Source organism: Phyllobates terribilis, unplaced genomic scaffold (assembly GCF_046119375.1).
Source record: "Phyllobates terribilis strain yellow unplaced genomic scaffold, ASM4611937v1 Scaffold_9__5_contigs__length_417890890, whole genome shotgun sequence".
Lineage (NCBI taxonomy): Eukaryota > Metazoa > Chordata > Amphibia > Anura > Dendrobatidae > Phyllobates > Phyllobates terribilis.
Genome location: NW_027362769.1, coordinates 220,303,562 through 220,330,911, shown reverse-complemented (window position 1 = coordinate 220,330,911; position 27,350 = coordinate 220,303,562). Strand labels below are relative to the sequence as shown.

General features: G+C 41.9%; 2 protein-coding genes across 2 annotated transcripts in view; one reads left to right on the top strand and one right to left on the bottom strand.

The window, feature by feature from the left end:
• The first annotated feature begins 807 nt into the window (after positions 1 to 807).
• Positions 808 to 13,179, top strand: RSL1D1 (ribosomal L1 domain containing 1). The gene is made up of 9 exons (XM_073645728.1): positions 808 to 995; positions 5,249 to 5,388; positions 7,983 to 8,121; positions 8,587 to 8,735; positions 10,127 to 10,228; positions 10,311 to 10,404; positions 10,658 to 10,762; positions 11,392 to 11,574; positions 12,770 to 13,179. Exons 1-9 carry the CDS (start codon positions 957 to 959, stop codon positions 13,112 to 13,114), a joined length of 1,296 nt encoding a protein of 431 aa, XP_073501829.1. The 5' UTR covers positions 808 to 956; the 3' UTR covers positions 13,115 to 13,179.
• Positions 13,180 to 20,720: 7,541 nt separating this feature from the next.
• The window catches only part of LOC141162040 (uromodulin-like), a 54,738-nt gene continuing 48,108 nt past the window's right edge, over positions 20,721 to 27,350 (bottom strand). The window contains exons 16-17 of the mRNA XM_073647687.1: positions 23,856 to 23,885; positions 20,721 to 21,008 (exon numbers count right to left, since the gene is read on the bottom strand). Coding sequence (XP_073503788.1) covers positions 20,941 to 21,008; positions 23,856 to 23,885 — 98 coding nt within the window. The 3' untranslated portion in view covers positions 20,721 to 20,940. The remainder of the gene's footprint in view (positions 21,009 to 23,855; positions 23,886 to 27,350) is intronic.

Sequence of the window (27,350 nt, the reverse complement as noted above, 5' to 3'; positions counted from 1 at the left end):
TGCATGTGCCATGACCTGAAGACGGACACTCTAGGCTGGGACTTCTGGTTCTTGGTGCATGTACCATGACCTGAAGATGGACACTCTAGGCCAGGCCTTCTGGTTCTCTGTGCATGTGACGCGACCTGCAGATACCACTCTAACATGTGAAAATGTCTAAGAATTCAGTGCAAGAAGCGGCAGAGGATACTAGCGTTTTTTTTCCCCTCCATCCTTATTTTATCTTTGTTTATTGTCTGGAGACTCCTCCCAGCACCCCAGATACTAAGCGACATTCAATTTGTGAAGAAAAAAATTGCTGTGAAATGAATTTCCAAGTAACATACGTAATTTTCCCACATTCAAATCTGATCAGACGGGCTCTTCTCTAATGGCTCTGTTACTGGACTGGGCGGGATGGATCAGCACCGATCACCTATGGGCTTTGCAGGCTAGTAATGTACATTGGCCGCACAAAGTAAAAGGCCCCTTTAGGACCGCTGTCTGACTAGTGTGGATTACGGGATCTTACTATGGTAAAAAATAATGGATGACGGGAGAAATGATCTGACGGTGAGGTAATGGCGGCCTCTGATGCATTAGGCTATGGGTGGAGGGGGAACCTGGGGCGACATGTGCTGCTGAACAGAGGCGCCAATGGCAGATACAGACTTCCTCTCTCACTTCCGCTCTAGTCAGCTGTAAAGACAGTCACGTGATAGTGTCCTGTGCGTCATTTCCGCTTTAGGGGAGTCAGTCACGTGACATTCATCGCGTCACTTCCTTACTCGTAGAGTCTGTCAGGTGGCACGTTCAATCTGGCGTCACTTCCGCCCTGGTTGAGTTCATCACGTGACATTCTCCTTCGCTTCACCAAGCCTGCGACGCTGTAAAGGCTAAAGCCTAACTAATAAAGTTTGGCGGTTGCAGGATTCGCATGCGCACTACTCTATGCAGTAACACGTGTGGAGTCAAAGATGGCTGAAACGGTGCAGCATGGAGTGGACGGCGAGCAGGTGAGAATGGTGTTTATATATATATATATATATATATATATATATCTGTAGTCAGTCCGCGGCTTTTCATGAGTTAGCACGAGCACTGGTGCTATCACACCTCCGAGCAGAGTTATCCTGTGTCCTCTCTGTTACCTGCTTGATTGGACTCTGGAGCGCCCTATGGACATAACATTACTGGGGTTCTCCATCCTCTATGATCAGTGCTGCTCTTATTACTTCCAGTGCTGATGGGGTAGCAGAGCTGGGAGAGGTCGCAGCGCAGACAGTAGAGCTGGGAGAGGTCGCAGTGCAGACAGTGGTGGGGTAGCAGAGCTGGGAGAGGTCGCAGCGCAGACAGTGGTGGGGTAGCAGAGCTGGGACAGGTCGCAGCGCAGACAGTGGTGGGGTTGCAGCGCTGACTTACTCCTGCTCTTTTTTTTACCACCTTTCCTTTTCACATCTGCTCTTTTTCATCTAGCTTAGCCTGTAATGTGTATTAATAATGAACTGACCTTTACTCACCCTCCCCAGGTCCAGCACTGTCTCTCCTCAACTGCCCTGGGCTTTCCAAATTGGCTGCAGCCGTGACCTCACATTGATGGTAGACTTAGCATGGTTTGATTTGCAGGACATTGGTTACATTAGCAATGGCTGCAGGAGAGTACCCCTGCTGTGAACCACTTCTTACCCAACAGCATCCGCTGCTTTTCTTTAGATTTGCCGGCCTGACGTGACATTACATGTGCGTCACACCACAGCAATGTCACCGTGCCATAGCGGCTTATCAAAGAAGAGCCACAGGTGCTGTCAGGTGTGAGGTGATGTGTAAGAGGGCTCCTGTCAGGCAGGCAGAGATTACCAGCTGGAGGCTGCTTTAACGGGACTTATGAATCAGTTCATAGCATCTCTAGGCGACAGAGCTGCAGCCAATCACTGATCTCAGTGCCCCTGCCCCCTTCATCTTCCGTTAGCCTGTCTCAGATGAGAATCGAAGCAATAGAGTTGTCTTGTCGCTGAAGAGTTACAGCTTTCTGTGCTCTTTTTGGGGCGGGGACACTGACCATGTCTGCCATACTTCTTTGGCAGCACATCCCTTTTATGTAAATAATCCTTCCCTCATTTGAGCACAAATGTAATAGAGAAACTGCTCATAATGCAGTTGTCTAAGGCTTAATGGGTTCTTTTCAGTATTGATCATCAGGAGCACTCTGCTCTCCTGCCTGCCGCTTTCCTGATTGACAGCTCAGACCAGCGGCATGGTTTCATTGCGAGCCTGAACTTTGAGTTATGAAATGCTGCAAGCAGAAGCAGCTTTGTCTCTGCCACATCAAAGAAGCGCAGGATCACTGAAACGTAATCCAGGCCCAGTGATCTGGCCAGTTTCAGAGCAGCACTTACAGTTTCTATAGCAAAAAGCTTGTAAGCATTGCCTATGAGACTGTCCCCCTCTGGGTATACTGCAGACGTGGTCTGGAATCTAGACAATGAGGAGGAAGAAAGGAGGCTTGATGCTACATTTGATAGGTGACACTTCTTTCATCTGGATAAGGGCTGATTTGCATTTTTGCTATTTATTGCCCTTTTAAAGCACCATGCCAGTATTTTTTTTTATTTTACCGCTGGAGTGGTGTCACTAATCTAAGTTCCCTGCCCCTAGTCATATACCCACCAGCCGCTGTCTTCATCTATTATTCGCGGTGCTTCGGTCGGTCTCCAGCAGTTTGTGATCTGCCGGATCGCTCCAGTGTTTGCTGGAACAAGCTGGAGGTCACTTTTCAACGTAAGTTGAGAGACAGAATGAGACTCATAGACTTACACTGAGCGCTTGTGACCTTTACCTCTGACTTCCGGTCAGTCACAAGTTGGTGGCGCCGCTAACAGCTGGAGACTGTTTGGTGAGCATGGTACTAGGGTCTGGACCTTACATTAGTGGCATCACTCCTGTGTTGAAATAAGAAACTGCTGGAGTGGTGCTTTACAATACAATAGTGCCTGATCTGTACCATCCCATGATGCAGATAATGCTTAGTTAATAGTAGTAATAATGATGCCTCCTTTTTGGCTGCTTTTGCTATGGCTTGACACAGAATTCTATGGGCACTTTTGACATGGAAAAAATTGATTTTTACATGGTAGTTGATACTGAGAGATAATAAAATTGCACAAAGTTTCAGTTTGTAATCTCCATTCATTTTCATACACCCCTCTTCCTCCATGATAGGCAGTCTGCAGTGCGATCCCAGGTTCAGATCCTTCTCTTGAGGGACTAATAAAAGCTGAATGTGATGTCTGTGTGTATCCCTGAGTACCACTGCCTCTTGTATCTGTTGTTTCCTGCACGTATTTTGTCTTCATGTGATTTCTTCCTTGTCTATAGCTTGTTTTCTCTGCTGTCCATAAGGCTTTAGATAATTTATCCCCTCTACACTGCAGAGCTATATAGAACCCCTTCCCTCTTGGCATTTCTTATTACCGAGAAGAAGGGATTTGTAACATTTTTGCACAGCAGTCAGCTAGGTAAAGGACTTGGAGGCAGTCAGCTAAATCATACAGCATTTTAATGAAGACTATTTGTAAAGTGGCTTTATTTTCACATTAACAATAAAAAAAAAAAAAAAAAAAAAAAAAAAAAAAAAGTGGAGCTATACAGTCATGGCCAAAAGTTTTGAGAATGACACCAAAATTATATTTTCACATGATCAGCTGGCCTCTGGTTTTTATTAGTGTTTGTCTGATGTTTATATCACATACAGAAATATAATTGCAATCATATTATGAGTACCAATAGGTTATATTGACAGTTAGAATGAGTTAATGCAGCAAGTCAATATTTGCAGTGTTGCCCCTTCTTCTTCAAGACCTCTGTAATTCTCCCTGGCATGCTCTCAATCAACTTTTGGACCAAATCCTGACTGATAGCAGTCCATTCTTGCATAATCAATGCTTGCATTTTGCCAGAATTTGTTGGTTTTTGTTTGTCCACCCGTCTCTTGATGATTGACCACAAGTTCTCAATGGGATTAAGATCTGGGGAGTTTCCAGGCCATGGACCCAAAATCTCTATGTTTTGTTCCATGAGCCATTTAGTTATCACCTTTGCTTTATGGCAAGGTGCTCCATCATGCTGGAAAAGGCATTGTTGGGCGCCAAACTGCTCTTGGACGGTTGGGAGAAGTTGCTCTTGGAGGACATTCTGGTACCATTCTTTATTCATGGCTGTGTTTTTAGGCAAGACTGTGAGTGAGCCGATTCCCTTGGCTGAGAAGCAACCCCACACATGAATGGTTTCAGGATGCTTTACAGTTGGCATGAGACAAGACTGGTGGTAGCGCTCACCTCTTCTTCTCCGAATAAGGTGTTTTCCAGATGTCCCAAACAATCGAAAAGGGGATTCATCAGAGAAAATGACTTTGCCCCAGTCCTCAGCAGTCCACTCCCTGTACCTTTTGCAGAATATTAGTCGGTCCCTGATGTTTTTTCTGGAGAGAAGTGGCTTCTTTGCTGCCCTCCTTGAAACCAGCCCTTGCTCAAAGAGTCTCCGCCTCACAGTGCATGCAGAAGCACTCACACCAGCCTGCTGCCATTCCTGAGCAAGCTCGGCACTGCTGGTAGTCCGATCCCGCAGCTGAAACAGTTTTAAGATACGGTCCTGGCGCTTGCTGGTCTTTCTTGGGCGCCCTGGAGCCTTTTTGACAACAATGGAAGCTCTCTCCTTGATGTTCTTGATGATGCGATAGATTGTTGACTGAGGTGCAATCTTTGTAGCTGCGATACTCTTCCCTGTTAGGCCATTTTTGTGCAGTGCAATGATGGCTGCACGGGTTTCTTTAGAGATAACCATGGTTAACTGAAGAGAAACAATGATACCAAGAACCAGCCTCATTTTAAAGTGTCCAGTGATGTCATTCTTACTTAATCATGACTGATTGATCGCCAGCCCTGTCCTCATCAACACCCACACCTGTGTTAATGGATCAATCACTAAAACGATGTTAGCTGCTCCTTTTAAGGCAGGACTGCAATGATGTTGAAATGTGTTTTGGGGGTTAAAGTTCATTTTCTGGGCAAATATTGACTTTGCAAGTACAGTAATTGCTGTTAAGCTGATCACTCTTTGACATTCAGGAGTATATGCAAATTGCCATTACAAAAAATGAAGCAGTAAACTTTGGAAAAATTACTATTTGTCTCATTCTCAATACTTTTGGCCATGACTGTACATGGTCTTTAACTTAACATTACTTAACTTTTTTTTTCTTTGCTACTTTTAGGTTAAGAAGGCAGCCAAAGCCCTACTCGCTTACCATAAAACCAAGGGCAGCGGCAATTTATTACTGTTGAATGAACATGACTTTATATCTATGATGCTCACCGTATGGAAGATCCCGGATCAGGCACAAGCAATTAGAATGTAAGCTCACGTGGATCGCTCACATGCCAAGCGTTTTATGTTCTGTATTCAGATATCTCCACATTGTTATATAAATGAGTCTCTGGGACAAATCTCGGGGTCTCCAATATAGAGCAAAGGCTCCATTTGTCACAGTCGACTCTATCCAGAAGTGGTTTAGTCACCCTGTCAACCACTTTACCTGCTGCTATGCACAGGCAGACATCAGTTTTGTTTTTTATTGGCTATCTATATTCGGACTTGTTTTTCATAGTGGTCAGGAAGTTACTGTACATGCTCCTATCTGCAAATTGATGGTGCAAAATAATATTAAAAAAAAGTTGTTTTGGCGACGACTGTTTGTATGATTTCACACACATTTTTATGACAAATATATTCTGTATCGCTGCATCCATAAAGTCTAATCTATCAAAATATAGGATTGTTTAACTTGTACGGGAAATGTAAAGAAAAAAAAATCATTATGACAAAATTGTCATTATTTGGGTCACCACTCACAAACATGCTATAAAAAGTGATCAAAATGTATTATGTACCCCCCAAAAAAATCAGTTTTTGCACAAAAAAAACCAACCCTTTTATAGGTAAATAGGCAGAAAAAAAAGTGATATGCCTTGGCACAAACTATCAATTTTTTTTTTTACAAAGTTAAAGGGTTTATCTAGGACTATTTTATTTTCTTATGGGCCTAAGAACTAACAGGCAGGTAGTTGCTTAGCACCTGTCAGTTGTACCACAGCTCAGAGCAATCATTGATCGCTCCTGCTGGTGATTCAGCTGCTCCATGTCAACAGAGAAGCTCTTCTTCTTCCGGGCTGCAATGGGGCGTGACTGCCGACATCATGCTGAATGACAGATGGCTTCCTGCAGTTAGGCAGCGGGGAGCCGGCTATTAATTAGTATGGCATTGGCAGTGACGTCCGCAGGAGCCGTCTGTGCCGGCAGAGATCTGCGCTGAGCAGAACAGGCCTGTTAGTTCTTAGGCCTATAAGAAAAAAATAAAGTCCCTGACAACCCCTTTTAAACATATATTAAGCCAATATTGGTAAAAAAAATCCCCAAAACTATAGGGCCGAATCATTAAGACTAGCGTTGTACATTAAAGATGAGCCGAAAATGTCTGCTGTACACGCCATTCTTAATGACGGGTGTGGTGTAGCAGGAGGCGCCAAATTCATTAAGTGTCAAACACCGCTAAGTGAATTCAGGGCATCTTGTAAGTGTTGTGCTCCTCACCAGAAAAGCTACTCCAGCCTTGGACTGGAGTAACATTACTGGCGTGAAGTGGCACCTCAACAAAGCTTCCATTAAAGTCGATGGGTGGGCACTGCCCATGCTGCATTTTCTTTTGCGGAGTTGGCATGAAACTGCCAAAGTTTACTAAACTTTGGGAAACTTCACATTGCAACCTTTCAAAGTCTTTTATGTTCGAAAACCGGCATAAACTTTGATGAATCAGCACTTACATATGTTTGGTGTTGTCGCAATCGAACTGACCTGGAAAATCATGTTTCCAGGTCATTTTTACCGCACAATTAACTTCTTTAAAATGAAACCCCAAAAAAACAATGTTGAGATTGTGTTTTTGTCACTATTTCACATCACTTTGATTTTTTTTTTCTGTTTCCATTATATGATAAAACTGAATGGTGTCAATGAAAACTAACAACTTGTTCTGTTGACATGAAAATAAAATGGTTGTGGCTCTTTCAAGAAGGCGAGGGAAAAAAACAAAAGCTCAAAAAATGAAATTGGCTCTGTCCTTAAAGGGAATCTGTCACCCCCCTGGGAGATATCAGACCTCTACTATGGCCATACAGGTGATAGAAATGTAAATCTATACTTGCCTGTATGGCCCATAGTAGAGGTCTGATTGCAGAGAAATGTGTTTTTATAAACTCTGTTGTGCACAGGCTTGGTGTCCCCCGAATGCCAAGAAATCCCCGCCTATCTGTTTATTATTCCCCCTACATCCCCGCCTATATTCTTAATTACCATATGCCCCCTTCCCCTCACATCACAGGGCCCTGTGACGTGCACTGTGTTCCCTGACTTCCCGGGCAGAGAGACAGGGCCGGGATGAAGCAAAGCGCGCTCTATGTGGGCGGAGCTTTGCGCATGCCCAGGAAGTCGGAGCACAGTGCACGTCACAGGGCCCTGTGACGTGCAGGGGAGGGGGGCATATGGTAATTAAGCATATAGGCGGGGATTAATAAATACATAGGTGGGGATTTCTTGGCATCTGGGAGGCGCCAAGCCTGTGCAGAAAAGAGTTTATAAAAACACTTTTCTCTGCAATCAGACCTCTGCTATGGGCCATACAGGTAAGTATAGATTTACTTTTCTATAACCTGTATGGCCATAGTAGAGATCTAATATATCTCAGGGGGGTGACCGATTCCCTTTAAAGAAAAACTCCTGACAACCGTAGTAGATAAAAGATCAGTGGTCTTGCCTGTGGTGGTCCACTGTGTTTGTGTTCTCCCAGCATCAGATTTGTCACCATTTTCTGCCCTCTGATCGCCATTGTTTTTGTTGCCGTTCTTTTAATCCAAAAAACAATTAAATGTAAGTATATTCTTTTCATCTTTCAGTCCTCTCCCTCATGGGATCCGACCATCTACGTGTGAAGTTTGTCTCTTCACTAAAGATGAGCCAAACATGTCTGTCGAACAGACGGAAAAGTTCTACAAAAAACTCCTCAGTCAGCATGGAGTCAAACAGATCACAGAGGTAAAGTAGGAAAGTGTACAATGAGATTGATGTGTTGTTGTTTTTTGCGACTATTTCCTGTAGTGGGCGCTATTGAAAATAGTTGGGTGTTTGTGTTTTTTTTTTTTTTCTTCAATCTGTTCTACCACTGGGATCTTTGTTGTGCTGTTAAAGATCTAACATATAAAGGGGTTGGGCAGCACCTCTCTTCAGCCCAATCTGAGATCAGTCATGGAGAGACATTGTCGCATGCTGAGCTGGACAGTTGTTCTGATGACTGACAACACCCAGCAGGAATTGTGCATATGTCTTATTCTAATTGATAGGATGTTTGCACCACACTTCCTGGTCATTGTGCAGTTTTCTGTGCAGCTCTCCCGCCGGGGGGGCCGCCGTCGCGCAGCCCTCCCGCCCTGAGGACGCCGCCTATAATCCTTCTATGTATTACATTTCCCTCTTCATTTCTTCTAATGTGTTTGTTGACAGGTCATCCCTTTAAAAAAAATGAAAAAAGAATACAAACCGTATGAAGCGAAGCGCCGTTTGCTGGGCAGTTACGATCTTTTCCTTGCCGATTCTAGAATCCGACGACTCCTGCCGTCCCACATTGGAAAACATTTCTATAAAGAGAAGAGGTGAGTAGTTATTGCAGTCTCAGCTTCTCTACAGGGAACGTGATCACCTGCTGGATCGCTTCACCAAGGTGCCAATGACAGCGGGGCAACCTCTAATATTCGGCTGGGATTTTCTCGCAGTACACAGTAAAGTCTCACTAGGTCATGCCATTAAAGATGTCTGTAGGCAATTTACTGAGCGATAACTTTCCTGAAACTCATACAGAACTTCAGCGCAGCTTATTCCCTTATCTCCACAGCCAATTTTTCTTTTCTTTACTTTTTCTTTTTGCTCTGACATAAACACATGGTGGCTTGATTTAGTTTAGTTTTCAAAACCCAATTCATTTTACCATAAAGAGTAAGGAAAAATGGCCCAAAAATTACAAGTGCGGTGAAAAAAACCTACAATTCCACCATTGTTTTTTGTGTTTTATCTTTATGGCTTTCATTGTACAGTAAAAAAATGACTTGGAAACATGACTCCCCAGGTCATTTCGATTATGGAGATACCAAACAGATTTTTTTTTTTAGTTTTTGACTATTTTGTTGGCCTAAAAACCTCAAGATTTTGTTAAACAAAAAAAAATTGTTTTGTCATGATTTTCCGAGACTCGTGACATTTTTATATTACCATCAATGGAGCTGTGTTGAAGTTTGTTTTTTGCATCACGTGCTGGTGTTTTTATTTATATAATTTTTGGGTGCATGCTAATGGTTTGATCTCTTATTGCATTTTTTAGTGTTATTGTGGGAGCCAAAAAAACCTGCAATTCTGTTTTGATTGTTTTCTCGCTATTGCGGTTACCGATCAGCTTAATTTTATAGTCTGATAGAATGGACTTTTCTGGACACAGTGATTCCAAATAGGTGTAATTTTTTTTTTCCTTTACATTTCTTTATTTTTTTCTATATTTGTTTAACTTTTTTTTTTTTTACATAGTTATTCACATTAGGAGACTTGAACCTGCGATCATCTGATCGCTTGTACTGTATACAGTAATACCATATTATTGCTGTATATAGTAAAAATGACTGACTGTCACCGAACAGATCACATGACATGCACAGGGTCATACAGCCAAACCCTGGCTGTCATAGCTAGGGTGGGGAGGATGGGGTGATGGGCTCTTGAACGAACATCTAGGGCGAAGAGCTGCATTTAAATGGCTCTGTCAGTGATTGACAGTGGATCGCTGCTGTTAGAGGCAGATGTTAACTATATAATATAGCCGGCATTGCTCTCTGTGGTGCGGGCTCTACATCTGAGCCTGCTCCAAAGTCCCTGACATGCTCCATGATGTATTGGCACGTCATAGAGCATTAAGGTTATTAAAGCCATGATATAAAGTACATAATAAGTAATGTATACAAAGCGTAATATGAACTATTTTCTGTGCCTTGTTATACAGAGAGCCGCTGTCTGTAAATCTAAAGCACAAGTATCTCGCTGCTGAATTGAACCGCTTTATCCAGGGGACACAGCTTCATATCACCAACAGAGGCTGCTGCTAGTAAGTGCGGATAGTGAGTCTTCATCGCCAATTAAGAGGAGTATTAAAGCAATTAATCCTTTTTTTTCTTGTTCTCTTGCAGTTCAATACGTGTGGGTCACACCGGTATGAAGGTGGAAGATATTTCTGAAAACATACTTGCAGTTTCTCAGGTTCTAGCTGAGAAGTTGCCAATGGTAGGTGTTCACCGTGCCTCACCAAAGCGTTGTATTATGTAGGACTATCCCCAAATCGTCAGGCCAGTTAGAGACGTCGGTCACTCTTACTTGTGCCAGTAAGGTATATCCAGATTGCTGGTAATTTTACTTTTTACTTTTTACTGTATGTCATAGCGAACAAACTCATGGTAACTTAGAGGTCCATAAACATTTAAAAAATGTATAGTTTCCATATTCTGACAGATCTTAACCTTTTGTCTTTCTTTTTCAGAAATGGAAAAATGTCAAAGTTCTTCACCTGAAAAGCCAGTCATCGGTGGCTCTCCCCATCTACACCTCCTCTTTAGACAGCCTGAATAGCTTGGGCTTGGTGAAGGTAGGAATGCATGTTGTGAATGGTTTTCTAGTGTCTCTCACTACCTGTACCAGCGTGTATAAGTAGTCAATGACCTGATGAAGCAAAGCAAAATATATTTTTGATCCTTGCTTTATCTAGCCTATTTCCCCAGTGATTCATCAGCAGTGAACTTTTCATGAATATCCTTGGCCAGTGGTTTCATGGCCGAATGCCGATATCACTGCACAGTAGACATACCGTATGTCCACTGTACTATAATGAACATGCTTGCCACAACTCCCCTCTTTTTTTCTTATTCTCTCCATTTGGCTCTACGTTTAGTATTATGTGAAAATCGATTTAGCAGGACTCAGTCCAATGGTCAGGTCTGTGGCTGCTGGACACTTTTAACGTGATAGTATTCCCGGTTCTTTTTTGATTAGTTGGCCTAGTGCAAAGTCATTTGTGTGTCATACCAGCATGATGACATTGCGCCACGCCGGCTAATCAAAATAGGTGCCCGTGATGGTTCTTAGGGCTCCCATACAGCGACCACTGACCTGGCCACCGGACTGACTCTTGCAAATCAATTCGCACCAACTCTACTTGTAGTATATAAAGTGTAAAACAATGAATTATTTTGTTTTTTTTTTATTTTATATAAAAAGACAGCACCAACTAAGAAGAAGAAGCAGCCTGCTAAAAATACCAAAACCACTAATAAAGTAGCATATAAGAAGACGAAGGCCAAAGCTAACAAAGAGCAGAATGAACCAGATGGTGGGGAGGAGGAAATCCCATTGCTGGTTCCTATTCAGGAGCCCATCAGTGCAAAGAAAAGCAAGAAAAAGGTAAGTGTCCTGTGCTCTCTAGATGCACAATTTCTCACTTACTTGTCCGTGCTTCACTTATAGCATACCTAGTGTCGATTTTCCCACATGACCTGACAATCTGTAATGGTGAGATGCTTCTAGAGAGTATTGTGCATTGGTCCAATTCTTATGATTTGAACTGGGGCGCAATACTCGGAGTATGATATGGCAACCCACCACGCCAGATGGTCAGATATGGGATGAAAATCAAGAGTAGACTTTAAGACACTGTCTCATACCCTGCAACAGCAATTACTCAAAATAAAACATCCCTGATGAGCTCGTATATGTCCAGTGCCACATCCCAGATTCTCAGTTCTTCTTGGCTCCAGTCGTTGCACCGCCTATACCCCAATCACTGGCCTCTCTTGTACTTTGTATAATACATCTGAAGCCAGTGATGGGCTCCAGGGGGTCACATGAGGGATACAAAATGTTGCCCCTGCTGTGCAGGCAAGGTAAATAGGGGGTCAGCGAGGAGGACCGGACATGTGTCGCTTGATCAGCGGTTATGATTGTGTATATTATTTATTTTAGCTGTATTCCTGTCTGTGTATAGCTTTTGCATTAATGTGGACAACACCTATAATATTGTTATCTAATTGGCTCAATTGGATAATCAGTTGACAAGGAAAAAATGAAAATACTAATTGAGTTTCTTAGGTGGCTTTCTCCGGACAAGCTGTGTCCCATTGCGCCTTGTAGATATTATAGAGGTGGAGGAGGTCGTCTGCTTGGTATAAACCTCGTCCCCCTCCATGCCATCTACTAAGTAAGAGAATGGCTGAATACAGGAGTCACTCACCATTTTGGATAGGTGCCTCTGACACTTTGGATGCAGTGTTTCTGGCACTTGATACAAAAATAATTATAAATGCAAAAAATATCAGAACAGTTTTAATTCTTTTAGCAGTAAGTATAATCTGTTATAATATAATTTTCTTACCAGTGTGGTCCTCTTTGTGCTTGAGGTAATTTTTGACAAGTTGCGGGACATCGCCCAAAGATCTCTGCCCGTTTGTTTTCTCCAAAAACTTCATACATTGCAGATCTCACAACTTTTAAGTTCAGTTGCAAATAATTTCAACAGATCTGGTAATTCAGCTTCTTTGAGATACTTGGTTGTTGGCGATGGCGTACATTTATTTATAACGTGCATATATTCTTTTTATAGAAATCGGATATTCAGAAAGTATCCACAGTGAAAAAAGAAAGCAAGGGCTCTACGGAAAATATACAAGGGTCATCCACTAAAAAGCCTACGCCTAAAAAACGCAAGATGACTGACAGTGAAGAAGTGAACAAGACCCCAAGCAAGCAAAAAAATAAGCTGGCATGTGAAGAAAAGAACCAAAAACCCGAAGCGCTGGAGACTCCACCAAAACGCAGCATCCTTAAAAAGACTCCTAAAAAAACACCAGGCAAATCTGCAGTAAAACTCACTAAATCTGCCAGAAAAGCCCCTCAGACACCAAAACTGAAGCAGAAAAGGAAAATGAAGACCCCGCAGTCTGTTTAATGCTGGTTGTATTAAATGCTTAGGTTCATTCTAATATTAAACATTTCCAGACCTTTCTTAATGAACATTGTTTCTACAAGTTTATTAATTTTCTATGTAAATTAATTATTTAATGGGAAGTGGCTAACCCTTATTTTTTTTATTCCAGCACCATAACTTTTCTCATCCATATGTAGTAGTAGCTTACTGTCCAAATAATTATCAAATTTGTATATTCAGTGAGTTCTCCTTTTGTCTACTTACTCATCTTTTATGCATTGGTCATTCTTGACAATTTGGTTCTACAAAGGGGGCGTAAATGGGAACGTAAATCTTCTCTGGGGTCGTTAAGTTTCTCAGGGAATGGTCCAGACCAGCGCTGCTCTCTGGACGTCAGTCACTGGGAGTTGTGGCTACAAGACCAGTTTGCCTCGCTGAGATAGTGACATTGCATGAATGGGTAGGGCAGGAAAGACCATGTGAGCATATTAATGTTTATTGGGAATTGATTTATGCAGATCAGAGCTCTGAGACGGGTATGGGGGCAACACATACAGGAGCTTAGAGGGGCGGTAAGAATGCTCCCTGTACTGCAAGCAGTGTTAAATATCAAACTTAGTTTTCACTAGCGGTCAAGAAATACTGAATGTTAACAAACCAGGCACGTGGCAATGACTTAGTGGGATCAAAAGGGTATGGAATACCCACCTTTAAGGCATGTGGGTGGCTTTGTAGGCACATTACTAAACAAGCCCTATGATCTTTCATATTGAAAATGCCCTTGGAAAACCCTTTTAATCAAGGCTAGTGATGAGCGAGTATGTTCTGTTAACCCTTTCGGCGAGCATGCTCATGTGCTCGCCGAGTATTTTCAGCGTGCTCGGGTGTTATGTTTTAGTCGCACTGTGTGCATGATTTGCAACTATTTGACAGGTTTAATACAACCCCTGGCAAAAATTATGGAATCGCCTGGCTCGGAGGATGTTCATTCAGTTGTTTTAATGTTGCTGAAAAAAAGCAGATCACTGACATGGCACAAAACTAAAGTCATTTAAAATAGCAACTTTATGGCTCTAAGAAACACTAAAAGAAATCAAGGAAAAAAAATGTTGTACTCAGTAAGGGTAATTTTTTTCAGACCAAGCAGAGGGAAAAAATTATGGAATCACTCAATTCTGAGTAAAAAATTATGGAATCATGAAAAACAAACACACAAAAGAACACTCCAATACATCACTAGTATTTTGTTGCACCACCTCTGGCTTTAATAACAACTTGCCGTCTCTGAGGCATGGACTTAATGAGTGACAAACAGTACTCTTCATCAATCTGGCTCCAACTTTCTCTGATTGCTGTTGCCAGATCAGCTTTGCAGGTTGGAGCCTTGTCATGCACCATTTTCTTCAACTTCCACCAAAGATTTTCAATTGGATTGAGATCAGGACTATTTGCAGGCCATGACATTGACCTTATGTGTCTTCTTTCAAGGAATGTTTTCACAGTTTTTGCTCTATTGCAGGATGCATTATCATCTTGATAAGAAAACTGTCCAAAATATCAATGTAAACTTGGGCATTTATTAAAGATGTAATGACAGCCATCTCCACAGTGCCTTTACCTGACATGCAACCCCATATCATCAATGACTGTGGAAATTTGCATGTTCTCTTCATGCAATCATCTTTATAAATCTTATTGGAACGGCACCAAACAAAAGTTCCAGCATCATCACCTTGCCCAATGTTGATTCGCGATTCATCACTGAATATGACTTTCATCCAGTCATCCACAGTCCACGATTGCTTTTCCTTAGCCCATTGTAACCTTGTTTTTTTTCTTAGGTGTTATTTATGGCATTTGTTTAGCTTTTCTGTATGTAAATCCCATTTCCTTTATGCGGTTTCTTACAGTTCGGTCACAGACATTGACTCCAGTTTCCTCCCATTCGTTCCTCATTCGTTTTGTTGTGCATTTCCTGTTTTGGAGACATACTGCTTTAAGTTTCCGGTCTTGACGCTTTGATGTCTTCCTTGGTCTACCAGTATGTTTGCCTTTAACAACCTTCCCATGTTTGTATTTTGGTCCAGATTTTAGACACCGCTGACTGTGAACAACCAACATCTTTTGCAACATTGCGTGATGATTTACCTTCTTTTAAGAGTTTGATAATCCTCTCCTTTGTTTCAATTGACATCTCTTGTGTTTGAGCCATGATTCATGTCAGTCTACTTGGTGCAACAGCTCTCCAAGGTGTGATCACTCCTTTTTAGATGCAGACTAACAAGCTGATTTAATTTGATGCAGGTGTTAGTTTTGGAAATGAAAATTTACAGGGTGATTCCATAATTTTTTCCCTCTTCTTGGTCTGAAAAAAATTACCCTTACTGAGCACCACATTTTTTTCCATTGATTTCTTTTAGTGTTTCTTAAAGCCCTAAAGTTGCCATTTGAAATGACTTTAGTTTTGTGCCATGTCTGTGATCTGCTTTTTTTTCAACAACATTAAAACAACTGAATGAACATCCTCCGAGCCTGGTGATTCCATAATTTTTGCCAGGGGTTGTACATGTGAGGAATGCCTAAGAAACAGGCATTCCTCACATGTATTAAAGCTGTCAAACAGTCGCAAATAATGCACACAGCGATACTAAAACATAACACCCGAGCACGCTGAAGATACTCGGGAAGCACCCGAGTATGCTCGTAAATCTCGAGTAACAAGCATGCTTGCTCATCACTAATCAAGACCACAAACAAACTTCTACATAAATTCAGACAAACCTGTACTTTGAGACCCCAGTACAGAACTATAACTAAAGTTTAACCCTAGATAGAACCCGATAACCCAGGAATAGAGATTCTACACCAAACCCTTGAAATAAATGCATACCCCAGAACCCCTAAATTATTATTGTGCCCAGTCTAGACCCTCTAATTCACACATCTCAATCTCTGGCCCACGGGCCAAATCTGTCCTGCAATGCCGGCACCGCCCCCCATTATACGGTTTGGAGGGCTGTTAATAGATATCTAGGTTGGCCCACGACTTTGTCCCAAGTTTTACAGAGAGGGACAAAATTTAAGTTTAACATCCCTGCTCTAATTGAATAGACACTCCAGAATAGATTCCTGATAGAAACCCTAAATAAATTCAGACTGCCCTACAATAATTCAGACCCTTTATTACAACCCCATACAAAACCCATAACACTCCTACATTAGGGGTGTTGTCCCAGCTTTACATGCTATCTCTAATCTACTTTGTTGAAAACTCCAGAAGCGCATAATGATTTGTCTTAGTACTTGGCCGTGTGTCCCCCCTACTTCGCCATAAACACCCCTTGAAATCTCAGCCTTCAGCTACGTCTACTACGCATTGTGCAAACAGGTTTGGTGTAGACACTGGGAAACGGAGTGTATGCAAAGGCTAAGAATTTAGGTCAGAGGATCCAGTTTTTTAGCGAGTCCAGGTATTCCCTTTATTGGATCAAGTTACTCTTTAGCGCTTGTTATGTGGGAACAACATCCTCCCTGCTTACCCCTCATCATGTGGAAGCTAAAAGAGTGCAAACAGATAACCCACAATCATGAAAAAACATAGGAAAGACCAAAGCTTTTTTTTATCCTGACAGTCTCTTTATTCTACTTACAAGAGGTATTCTAAAAGTCAGTGTGAATACATGTCTAGTATGTCAAATCCAACTCAAGTTTCGCCATCACTAGCTTCTTCTGGAGCATGGCTAGTGAAACCTAACACCTTATTTATTTTGATTATCACTATCCTAAATACTCTAGTATAAGAGGTATAGATACAGTTTATATATAAAAAATGACATTAAATAATTTAAACATTCATACTCCACCTGAACAAACTTTTCTCAGGGTAAGGTTTTTATTCTTTTCTATCTTATGAATAATAATAAAACTTAAAATGACCCTCCGCCCTGTGACTAAAAAGTGACTATACATTTCACATGTACAGTCATGGCCAAAAGTATTGAGAATGAGACAAATAGTAATTTTTCCAGAGTTTACTGCTTCATTTTTTGTAATGGCAATTTGCATATACTCCTGAATGTCAAGAGTGATCAGCTTAACAGCAATTACTGTACTTGCAGAGTCAATATTTGCCCAGAAAATGAACTTTAACCCCCAAAACACATTTCAACATCATTGCAGTCCTGCCTTAAAAGGAGCAGCTAACATCATTTTAGTGATTGATCCATTAACACAGGTGTGGGTGTTGATGAGGACAGGGCTGGCGATCAATCAGTCATGATTAAGTAAGAATGACATCACTGGACACTTTAAAAGGAGGCTGGTTCTTGGTATCATTGTTTCTCTTCAGTTAACCATGGTTATCTCTAAAGAAACATGTGCAGGCATCATTGCACTGCACAAAAATGGCCTAACAGGGAAGAGTATCGCAGCTACAAAGATTGCACCTCAGTCAACAATCTATCGCATCATCAAGAACTTCAAGGAGAGAGCTTCCATTGTTGTCAAAAAGGCTCCAGGGCGCCCAAGAAAGACCAGCAAGCGCCAGGACCGTATCTTAAAACTGTTTCAGCTGCGGGATCGGACTACCAGCAGTGCCGAGCTTGCTCAGGAATGGCAGCAGGCTGGTGTGAGTGCTTCTGCACGCACTGTGAGGCGGAGACTCTTTGAGCAAGGGCTGGTTTCAAGGAGGGCAGCAAAGAAGCCACTTCTCTCCAGAAAAAACATCAGGGACCGACTGATATTCTGCAAAAGGTACAGGGAGTGGACTGCTGAGGACTGGGGCAAAGTCATTTTCTCTGATGAATCCCCTTTTCGATTGTTTGGGACATCTGGAAAACAGCTTATTCGGAGAAGAAGAGGTGAGCGCTACCACCAGTCTTGTCTCATGCCAACTGTAAAGCATCCTGAAACCATTCATGTGTGGGGTTGCTTCTCAGCCAAGGGAATCGGCTCACTCACAGTCTTGCCTAAAAACACAGCCATGAATAAAGAATGGTACCAGAATGTCCTCCAAGAGTAACTTCTCCCAACCGTCCAAGAGCAGTTTGGCGCCCAAAAATGCCTTTTCCAGCATAATGGAGTAACTTGCCATAAAACAAAGGTGATAACAAAATGGCTCATGGAACAAAACATAGAGATTTTGGGTCCATGGCCTGGAAACTCCCCAGATCTTAATCCCATTGAGAACTTGTGGTCAATCATCAAGAGACGGGTGGACAAACAAAAACTAACAAATTCTGGCAAAATGCAAGCATTGATTATGCAAGAATGGACTGCTATCAGTCAGGATTTGGTCCAAAAGTTGATTGAGAGCATGCCAGGGAGAATTATAGAGGTCTTGAAGAAGAAGGGGCAACACTGCAAATATTGACTTGCTGCTTTAACTCATTCTAACTGTCAATATAACCTATTGGTACTCATAATATGATTGCAATTATATTTCTGTATGTGATATAAACATCAGACAAACACTAATAAAAACCAGAGGCCAGCAGATCATGTGAAAATATAATTTTGGTGTCATTCTCAAAACTTTTGGCCATGACTGTATATAGTCGCCCTACCTTCTCTTCTAAAATCAGCGTTCTGTTCTGTTGCTATTCTTTGACAACAAACATTTACATTAGTGTGTACCACTGATTATAACTAATGAAGGAGTAAAGTGGGAAAGGATATGCTTGTGCAAAAAGTTAAAATATAACTTTTATTGTATTAATTTTGTGCCTATGCTAAAATTGGATAGTGTAGGGAGAGAAATTCCTAAACTGGGGTCCCATAATAAATGAAACCCAGTTTAAATCGGAAGTTCTTGTTAGGATGTCTATTCAATTAGGAGAAGGGCCAAATGTCTACTCAACCGTTCTCTGCGGCTATCACAATTCACATAGTCCAATTTAAGGCAAGTGAGACTCTGCTTTACTTGTTATAATTTGAAAACACTCAATTCCGACACTGCATATCATTGTTCGGTTTGGAATACATATATTCAGGGTTCCATGATGATTCACCATTCCATGTGTGTGGATTTATTTTTTAGCATGTTTTAATAATCGTCTTTAATTTCCATCACTTAGTAAACCTTTTTTTTTTTTTTTTTATCTACGGTATTTATTTTGGTCATATTCATTTCCATTTACTTATACGTTTTTTTTTATTGGTTTTTCGTTAGACTATTATTGTGTCTGAACACTGTTAAGGTGGTGAATGCTTGTTTGAATTCGTTATGCCTTCCACATGGTACAGGTTTCCAATGCCGGATGAAGCTAAGCAGCCCCAGAGCATCACCAAGCCACCGTCATGCTTCATTGTGGGCATGGTGTTATTTTCAGTATAATGCTTCATTTTTCCGCCTACAGACATGGTGCTGATCCCATAGGTCTGAAAAATGGCAGTTTTGTTTCATCCCTCCACAGAACAGAATGCCAAAACTTCAGTGGCTTATTTATATAGTTTTGAGCATATGTTTTTAGGTCTGTAGAGTGTCTTAGAGTTTGGGCATGGAGATCTTCAGTGTCTAGCATGCACTTTACTGTGCAGAATGAAACCTCAGTGCCTGCTGGCACTTTATCCTGCTGCAGGTCTTTTACTGCAATTCGAGGGCTTTTCACCACCTTCCTCCTCCTCAATCTGGTGGCTGACGGTGACAGCTCCCTCTTTCTGCTACATCCAGGTAGTGTAGCCAGTGTTTTTGAACTTGTGAATTCTACATTTATCTGTATCTCTGGGAACATTCTTTATCTCTATCTTTTTGTATCCTTTTCCTTGTTTACAGAGGTTAGAGAAACAGTATTTATACTCTAATATAGGCCTGGGCTAAGTGCGCCTGTGGGCCACATCCGGCCCTGTGGCTGTCCCCGTCCGGCCTGCGAACCGAGAGCCTTGGGCTGAAAACAGTGGCCCACTGGCTGAACCGTGCCCTCCCCCGCCTGTCCACCGCCACCCACTGTTGGACCCATTGGTGGAAGATGGCGCCACCGGCTCCTTCTTCCACCAATCAGCGAGTGAGACAGCTGACATGACATGTCATCGCGTCAGCTCAGCTGAGTTGCGCATCGGAGACAGGAACAGAGGCACAGTGTCTGGGCAACAGGAACGGGAGCGAGGTGAGTATGTGGTGTTTTTTTTTTTCATGGCTATGGGGGTCAGTTCCTGGACATGGGGAGGCCATGGGGTCAGTTATTGGGTCAGTTGCTGAACATGGGGAGGCTATGGAGGTCAGTTGTTGTGTCAGTTGCTGGACGTGGGGAGGCTATGGGGGTCAGTTGCAGGATGTGGGGAGGCTATGGGGGTCAGTTGCAGGATGTGGGGAGGCTATGTGGAGGCTCTTACGGTATTATTTGGGGCTTTGTGTGTGCGCAAATGGTATATAGGGGGGGGTGTCTGTATACTTAATACTGCTCAATATTAAGTGATACAATTAATATTAATATAAAGTAATTACAATTAATATGTTAATATTAATATTGAGTGGAGTTAATTTCAGCCTATTGGTTCAGCCTCCACAACTGTCACGGTCTCTCATGTGACCCCTCTGGAAAATGAATTGCCCACCCCTGCTCTAATACATTCAGCACACATAATAATGTCTTAAAGTATTACATTTGATTGATAAACATGTCACCAACAATTAAAACAATGTTTGCAATATTTTATTGAGTTTGCAAACAAGTAAACGACTGCACCCAATGAAAAGGAATACGAGTAAAAGGTTTAATTTTAATAAAAAGCTGGAAATACAAGTGAACAAATGCATCATACAGCAACAAATAGTGAATGAGCACGCAGGACTATGGATAGGAGGAGAAATGGAGACCAAATAGGTTGCACCTGATCACATGAACATTTCACTACAAATTGGAGAAGGTTTTGAGACACAGCAGAATAAGTATTAGCGTTGTCCAAGGCACATGTATCCCTGTAAAAAAAAAAAAAAGTAAAAAATAGTGAGAAGAGGAACAGCACGCATAAGTATTATTTCCTTAAAACCTGTATATTGGTGCAAGCCTCGTACAAACAGTCAGTGCTATCCTTGTGCACAACTGACAGCACCCTGACCATTATTAACCTATGTGAAAGTGCAAATGATTGATTTTTCCATGCAAAATGACGGTCAATGTGAAAAATTTTGCAGAATTTGACCCAGAATAATGCATGAAACAGCAGGTAGCTCTCGCACCTACAGTGGTGGCCAAAAGTATTGGCACCCCTGCAATTCTATCAGATAATACTCAGTTTCTTCCTGAAAATGATTGCAATCACAAATTCTTTGGTATTATTATCTTCATTTAATTTGCTTGCAAGGAAAAAACACAAAAGAGAATGAAGCAAAAATCAAATCATTGATCATTTCACACAAAACTCCAAAAATGGGCCAGACAAAAGTATTGGCACCCTCAGCCTAATACTTGGTTGCACAACCTTTAGCTAAAATAACTGCGAACAACCGCTTCCGGTAACCATCAATGAGTTTCTTACAATGCTCTGCTGGAATTGTAGACCATTCTTCTTTGGCAAACTGCTCCAGGTCCCTGATATTTCAAGGGTGCCTTCTCCAAACTGCCATTTTGAGATCTCTCCACGGGTGTTCTATGGGATTCAGGTCTGGACTCATTGCTGGCCACCTTAGAAGTCTCCAGTGCTTTCTCTCAAACCATTTTATAGTGCTTTTGGAAGTGTGTTTTGGGTCATTGTCCTGCTGGAAGACCCATGACCTCTGAGGGAGACCCAGCTTTCTCACACTGGGCCCTACATTATGCTGCAAAATTTGTTGGTAGTCTTCAGACTTCATAATGCCATGCACACGGTCAAGCAGTCCAGTGCCAGAGGCAGCAAAGCAACCCCAAAACATCAGGGAACCTCCGCCATGTTTGACTGTAGGGACCGTGTTCTTTTCTTTGAATGCCTCTTTTTTTTCCTGTACACTCTATGTTGATGCTTTTGCCAAAAAGCTCTACTTTTGTCTCATCTGACCAGAGAACATTCTTCCAAAACGTTTTAGGCTTTCTCAGGTAAGTTTTGGCAAACTCCAGCCTGGCTTTTTTATGTCTCGGGGTAAGAAGTGGGGTCTTCCTGGGTATCCTACCATACAGTCCCTTTTCATTCAGACGCCGACGGATAGTACGGGTTGACACTGTTGTACCCTCGGACTGCAGGGCAGCTTGAACTTGTTTGGATGTTAGTCGAGGTTCTTTATCCACCATCCGCACAATCTTGTGTTGAAATCTCTCGTCAATTTTTCTTTTCCGTCCACATCTATGGAGGTTAGCCACAGTGCCATGGTCTTTAAACTTCTTGATGACACTGCGCACGGAAGACACAGGAACATTCAGGTCTTTGGAGATGGACTTGTAGCCTTAAGATTGCTCATGCTTCCTCACAATTTGGTTTCTCAAGTCCTCAGACAGTTCTTTGGTCTTCTTTCTTTTCTCCATGCTCAATGTGGTACACACAAGGACACAGGACAGAGGTTGAGTCAACTTTAATCCATGTTAACTGGCTGCAAGTGTGATTTAGTTATTGCCAACACCTGTTAGGTGCCACAGGTAAGTTACAGGTGCTGTTAATTACACGAATTAGAGAAGCATCACATGATTTTTCAAACAGTGCCAATACTTTTATCCACCCCCTTTTTTAGGTTTGGTGTGGAATTGTATCCAATTTGGCTTTAGGACAATTCTTTTTGTGTTTTTTCATTGAAGACAAATTAAATGAAGATAATAATACCAAAGAATTTGTGATTGCAATCATTTTCAGGAAGAAACTGAGTATAATCTGACAGAATTGCAGGGGTGCCAATACTTTTGGCCACCACTGTATGTGTGTTGCACATGTGCAATCTGCCAACATGACTGACACTGTGCTCAGCTTTCTCCAGCCGGCCCATAGACAATGAATGGATCAGAAGTCGAGCATTATAGGGTTCAAGGGCCCCAGGATCAGTGGGGTTCTCAGCGTTTAATAACTTATTCTCCATCTGGCAGATAGGAGATAAATTAATATCTTGGGAATAACACTTTAATGATGTGTTCACGAATCGGGGTAGAGGATGAAATGGTTTATAATTCTTCAATAAATCAGATTTGACTTTTAGAACTTTGACAAAGTTCTAAAATTTGTATTTTGGATTTACTCAAAGTTTATAGAAACAACAGTGAGCATTTAAGGTGGCAATTAGACTTGGTGCAAATTAATTTGCAGGACCTGGTCAGTAATTTGTGGCCTCTAGACGGGAGCTCTGAGAACCGCCTCCAACCTTCTCGCATCCATGGCTCTTCTTTTGATTGGCCGACGTGGCGTGATGTCATCATTGCAGCGTGACACACATGTGACATCACGCCAGGCTGGCTAATCAAAAGAAGAGCCATGGTAGGATAGGAGGCGGTTCTCAGGCCTGCGGACATTGATTGCTGATGTGGCAACTGGACCTGATCCTGCAAATTGATTTGCACCATCTCTAGTGCTCTTTTAAAATGAAAATAATGGAGAATCTTTAGATGGGTCAGGATCAGTCCCAGCGCCACCGACAAGTGAAAGAGATCCAGCATTACATATAGTTTAAATGTTCAAACTGGTGACATCAATATATGGATATCTTGTTACGTATTTTTTTATTTCTATAGGGTTAATACAGGCATGTATCTTACTGGTATATCGTGATGGGGGGAAAAGGATGTTTCTTTGTTGTTATTGTATTATAAAATGCAAAATCATTTTAATAAAAAACATATGATTTAAAAAAAAGTGAAGTCAAATGAGAACTTACCAGCAGCAGCATCTGAGGTCGGTTCATCATCTGAAAATTAAATGAAAAATATAATAATTATAATCCTGCTATAATATAAAACAAATATTGAAACAATTAAAAATGCTGAAAAATATCATCTTAGGGCACATTCACACAGCCATATTACGACTCTGTACAATTTTACTCTAGGCTTCCAAATGAAAAAATTGCAGCATGTTCTGATGCTCTATCACATAGATTCACCCCTAGAATCAATTTATAACTTTTAGAATACATAGATAGGCCAAGTGCTGCTGTATAGTCTCCATGCACATGGCACTACCATAGGGTCTATTCACACATTCAATATTTCCAAAATCTTTAGCAAATCCATGAATATTCCACATCCAATGTGAGTGAAGGAAATATTACATACCATATTCCCATGCACATGAAAAAAAAATCTGCAAATTAGCTCCATGTGGATTGGGACAATTTGTACCTCTATAGCAGAAATACTGCTAATGACGGATTAGCCACAGGCAATTCCATGAAGTGCGAGCATACCCTTAAAGCAGTGGTTCGCAACTCCAGCCCTCAAGACCCACGAACAGATCATGTTTTCAGGATTTCCATAGTATTGCACAGGTGATGGAATTATATCACCTGTGCAATACTAAGGAAATCCTGAAAACATGATCTGTTGGTGGGTCTTGAGGACTGGAGTTGAGAACCACTGCCTTAAAGGGTACTGAAGCTGAGCTGCAGTACCCAAGAATGGCCACTACATGGTGTATGGAGCTGTAGCGATCTGGCTTCATACACTGTGTACTTCCGCCAGCCACGGGACCTTCTTACAGCTAATTCTGGACCTACCGACTGTCAACAGATTCCTATCAATTTCATATTGATGACTTGTCCTAGGGGTAGGTTATAAATATTGTAGTTTTGGATAACCTCATTGCACTAAATAACAGTCCTAAATTTTTCAATATCAAAACAACATTTATTGTGTGACGTCATTCTACAACTTTTACCCATAGACTATAGCTTTGTAGACATAGGCTGTGTTCACACGTTGTGAAAAATCTCCGTTGTGGAAAACCTCCTCTGCGGATTTGGTTACAAATCTGCAGCAAAATCCTCAAGTAAAATGAAAATCCGCGAAGTATGAGCTTGGTCTTATTGACCACAGCATAGACTGATTAAAGGGAGTTAACTCCAACCCTCCTAGACAACATCATATTAATCAAAATCTAACACACCAAAATAAATTGCAGAACTATCTTTTTATCCAATATCATAGCACACAAGAATAAACAGTTTATATTTCCATCCATATTTCCATCTCTAGGGCCCTTATATGCCTTAATAATTGTTGTAGGGCCAAAATATTACTTAAGCTTGTACAAGAGGAGACGTGTCTGTATTTTGTCCCAGAGCTTGAATTTTATATCAGTGGTGACAGTTTATTTAAAAAAACATTGTTTAAAGCATTATTTTTTTAAAAGAATTATATCATTTTTGGGATTTTTGGGGGGACATTGTACACTTTCCACATCCTCGTAAATGTGACAGATCGTTTTATTCTTTACCATCAATGGCATTTATTTTATTACACAAATTAGGAATTTAATATAAAATGAATGCAAATAAATTTCAACATTTTTAAACTTTCTCCATGTTCAATTGTGGAGAAATATTTCTTTCCAAGTACCCGACATTGGTCTCCTTACCTTGTCCATAAGCTTTATTCTACCTCACTATGGTGTCTTAAATGAAACCATTCTTCATTGTTCTGTGGGGAATAGCGGAGTAGGAGAAGGAGTTTTGGAATATACAAAGGGAAGTGAAAAAAGTAGCAAAAAATTATATTTTAAATGTGTTAAGTATCTTTGTTTTGTTTTTCCGGAAACACAATGTAGATAAATATGATAAATTTATTTGCCGATTTATTTTTAATAGAAAGTTAAAATTGTATGTGCCCAATAAGGGAATGTGCAAGTTTAGTGAATTAATACACTAATAAATAGATTCATTAATTAAATGGGTATTACCATCTCTGAAATCCTATCCCAATATGTAGTATATGTAGTAATAATAATAGCAAATACTTCAAATTAGAAATATAGTATAGTTCTGATTAGTTAAGTCTCTAACCCATTGTGTAGGGCAGGGGTCCTCAAACTACGGCCCGCGGGCCACATGCGGCCCGCGGAGGACTTTTATCCAGCCCGCCGGGCTATTGGCGGAGGAGAGGACTGCGGTGTCAGCGCCCGCCCTTCTCCCCCGCTTGCCCAGGGCCCCGGCAGGCGGATACTTACCTCTCCCCGTGCCTCTGCAGATCCGCTGTCTTCCTGATCTGCGCTTCCTGTGACGTCTCAGGTCAGAGGGTGCGATGACGTCTTTACACCACGCCCTCCCGAGTGCCGTCACAGGCAGCCCAGAGCGGGACGATGACGCCGCGACGCTGGAGTCCAGACCAGAGTAGAGCAGCGGCAGCAAGTGAGAAGTGAGGTGAGTATTGGATTTTTTTTTTTAATGTATGGAGGCATAGGTCATTATATGGGGGGGTGACATCCTGCAAGGGGTATAATATGGGGGGGTGACATCCTACATGGGGCATTATATGGGGGGTGACATGCATGTGGCATATGGGGGGGTGACATGCTGCATGTGGCATTATATGGGGGGGTGACATGCTGCATGGGGCATTATATGGGGGGTGACATGCTGCATGGGGCATTATATGGGGGGGTGACATGCTGCATGGGGCATTATAAAGACAGGGGAGTGATATCCTGCATGGGACATTATATGGGGGGGTGACATCCTGTATGGGGCATTATATTGGGGGGTGACATCCTGCATGGGGCATTATATGGGGGGTGACATCCTGCATGGGGCATTATATGGGGGGTGACATCCTGCATGGGGCATTATATGGGGGGGGGGAATCCTGCATGGGGCATTATATGGGGGGAAAGGGACATCCTGCATGGGGCATAATATGGGGGGGTGATATGCCGCATGGGGCATAATATGGGGGGGGTGACATGCTGCATGGGGCATTATATGGGGGGGTGACATGCTGCATGGGGCATTATATGGGGGTGGCATCCAGCATGGGGCATTATAAGGGGGGAACAGCCTGCATGGGGCATTATAAGGGGGAAACAGCCTGCCTATTGGGAACATTTACCTGCCCATTGAGGACCTATGCTGCCTATTGGGGATATTTACCTGCCTATTGGGGATATTTACCTGCCTATTGGGGACATTTACCTGCCTATTGGGGACCTATGCTGCCTATTGGGTACATTTACCTGCCTATTGGGGATATTTACCTGCCTATTGGGGACCTATGCTGCCTATTGGGTACATTTACCTGCCTATTGGGGACCTATGCTGCCTATTGGGTACATTTACCTGCCTATTGGGGACCTATGCTGCCTATTGGGAACATTTACCTGCCCATTGAGGACCTATGCTGCCTATTGGGGATATTTACCTGCCTATTGGGGATATTTACCT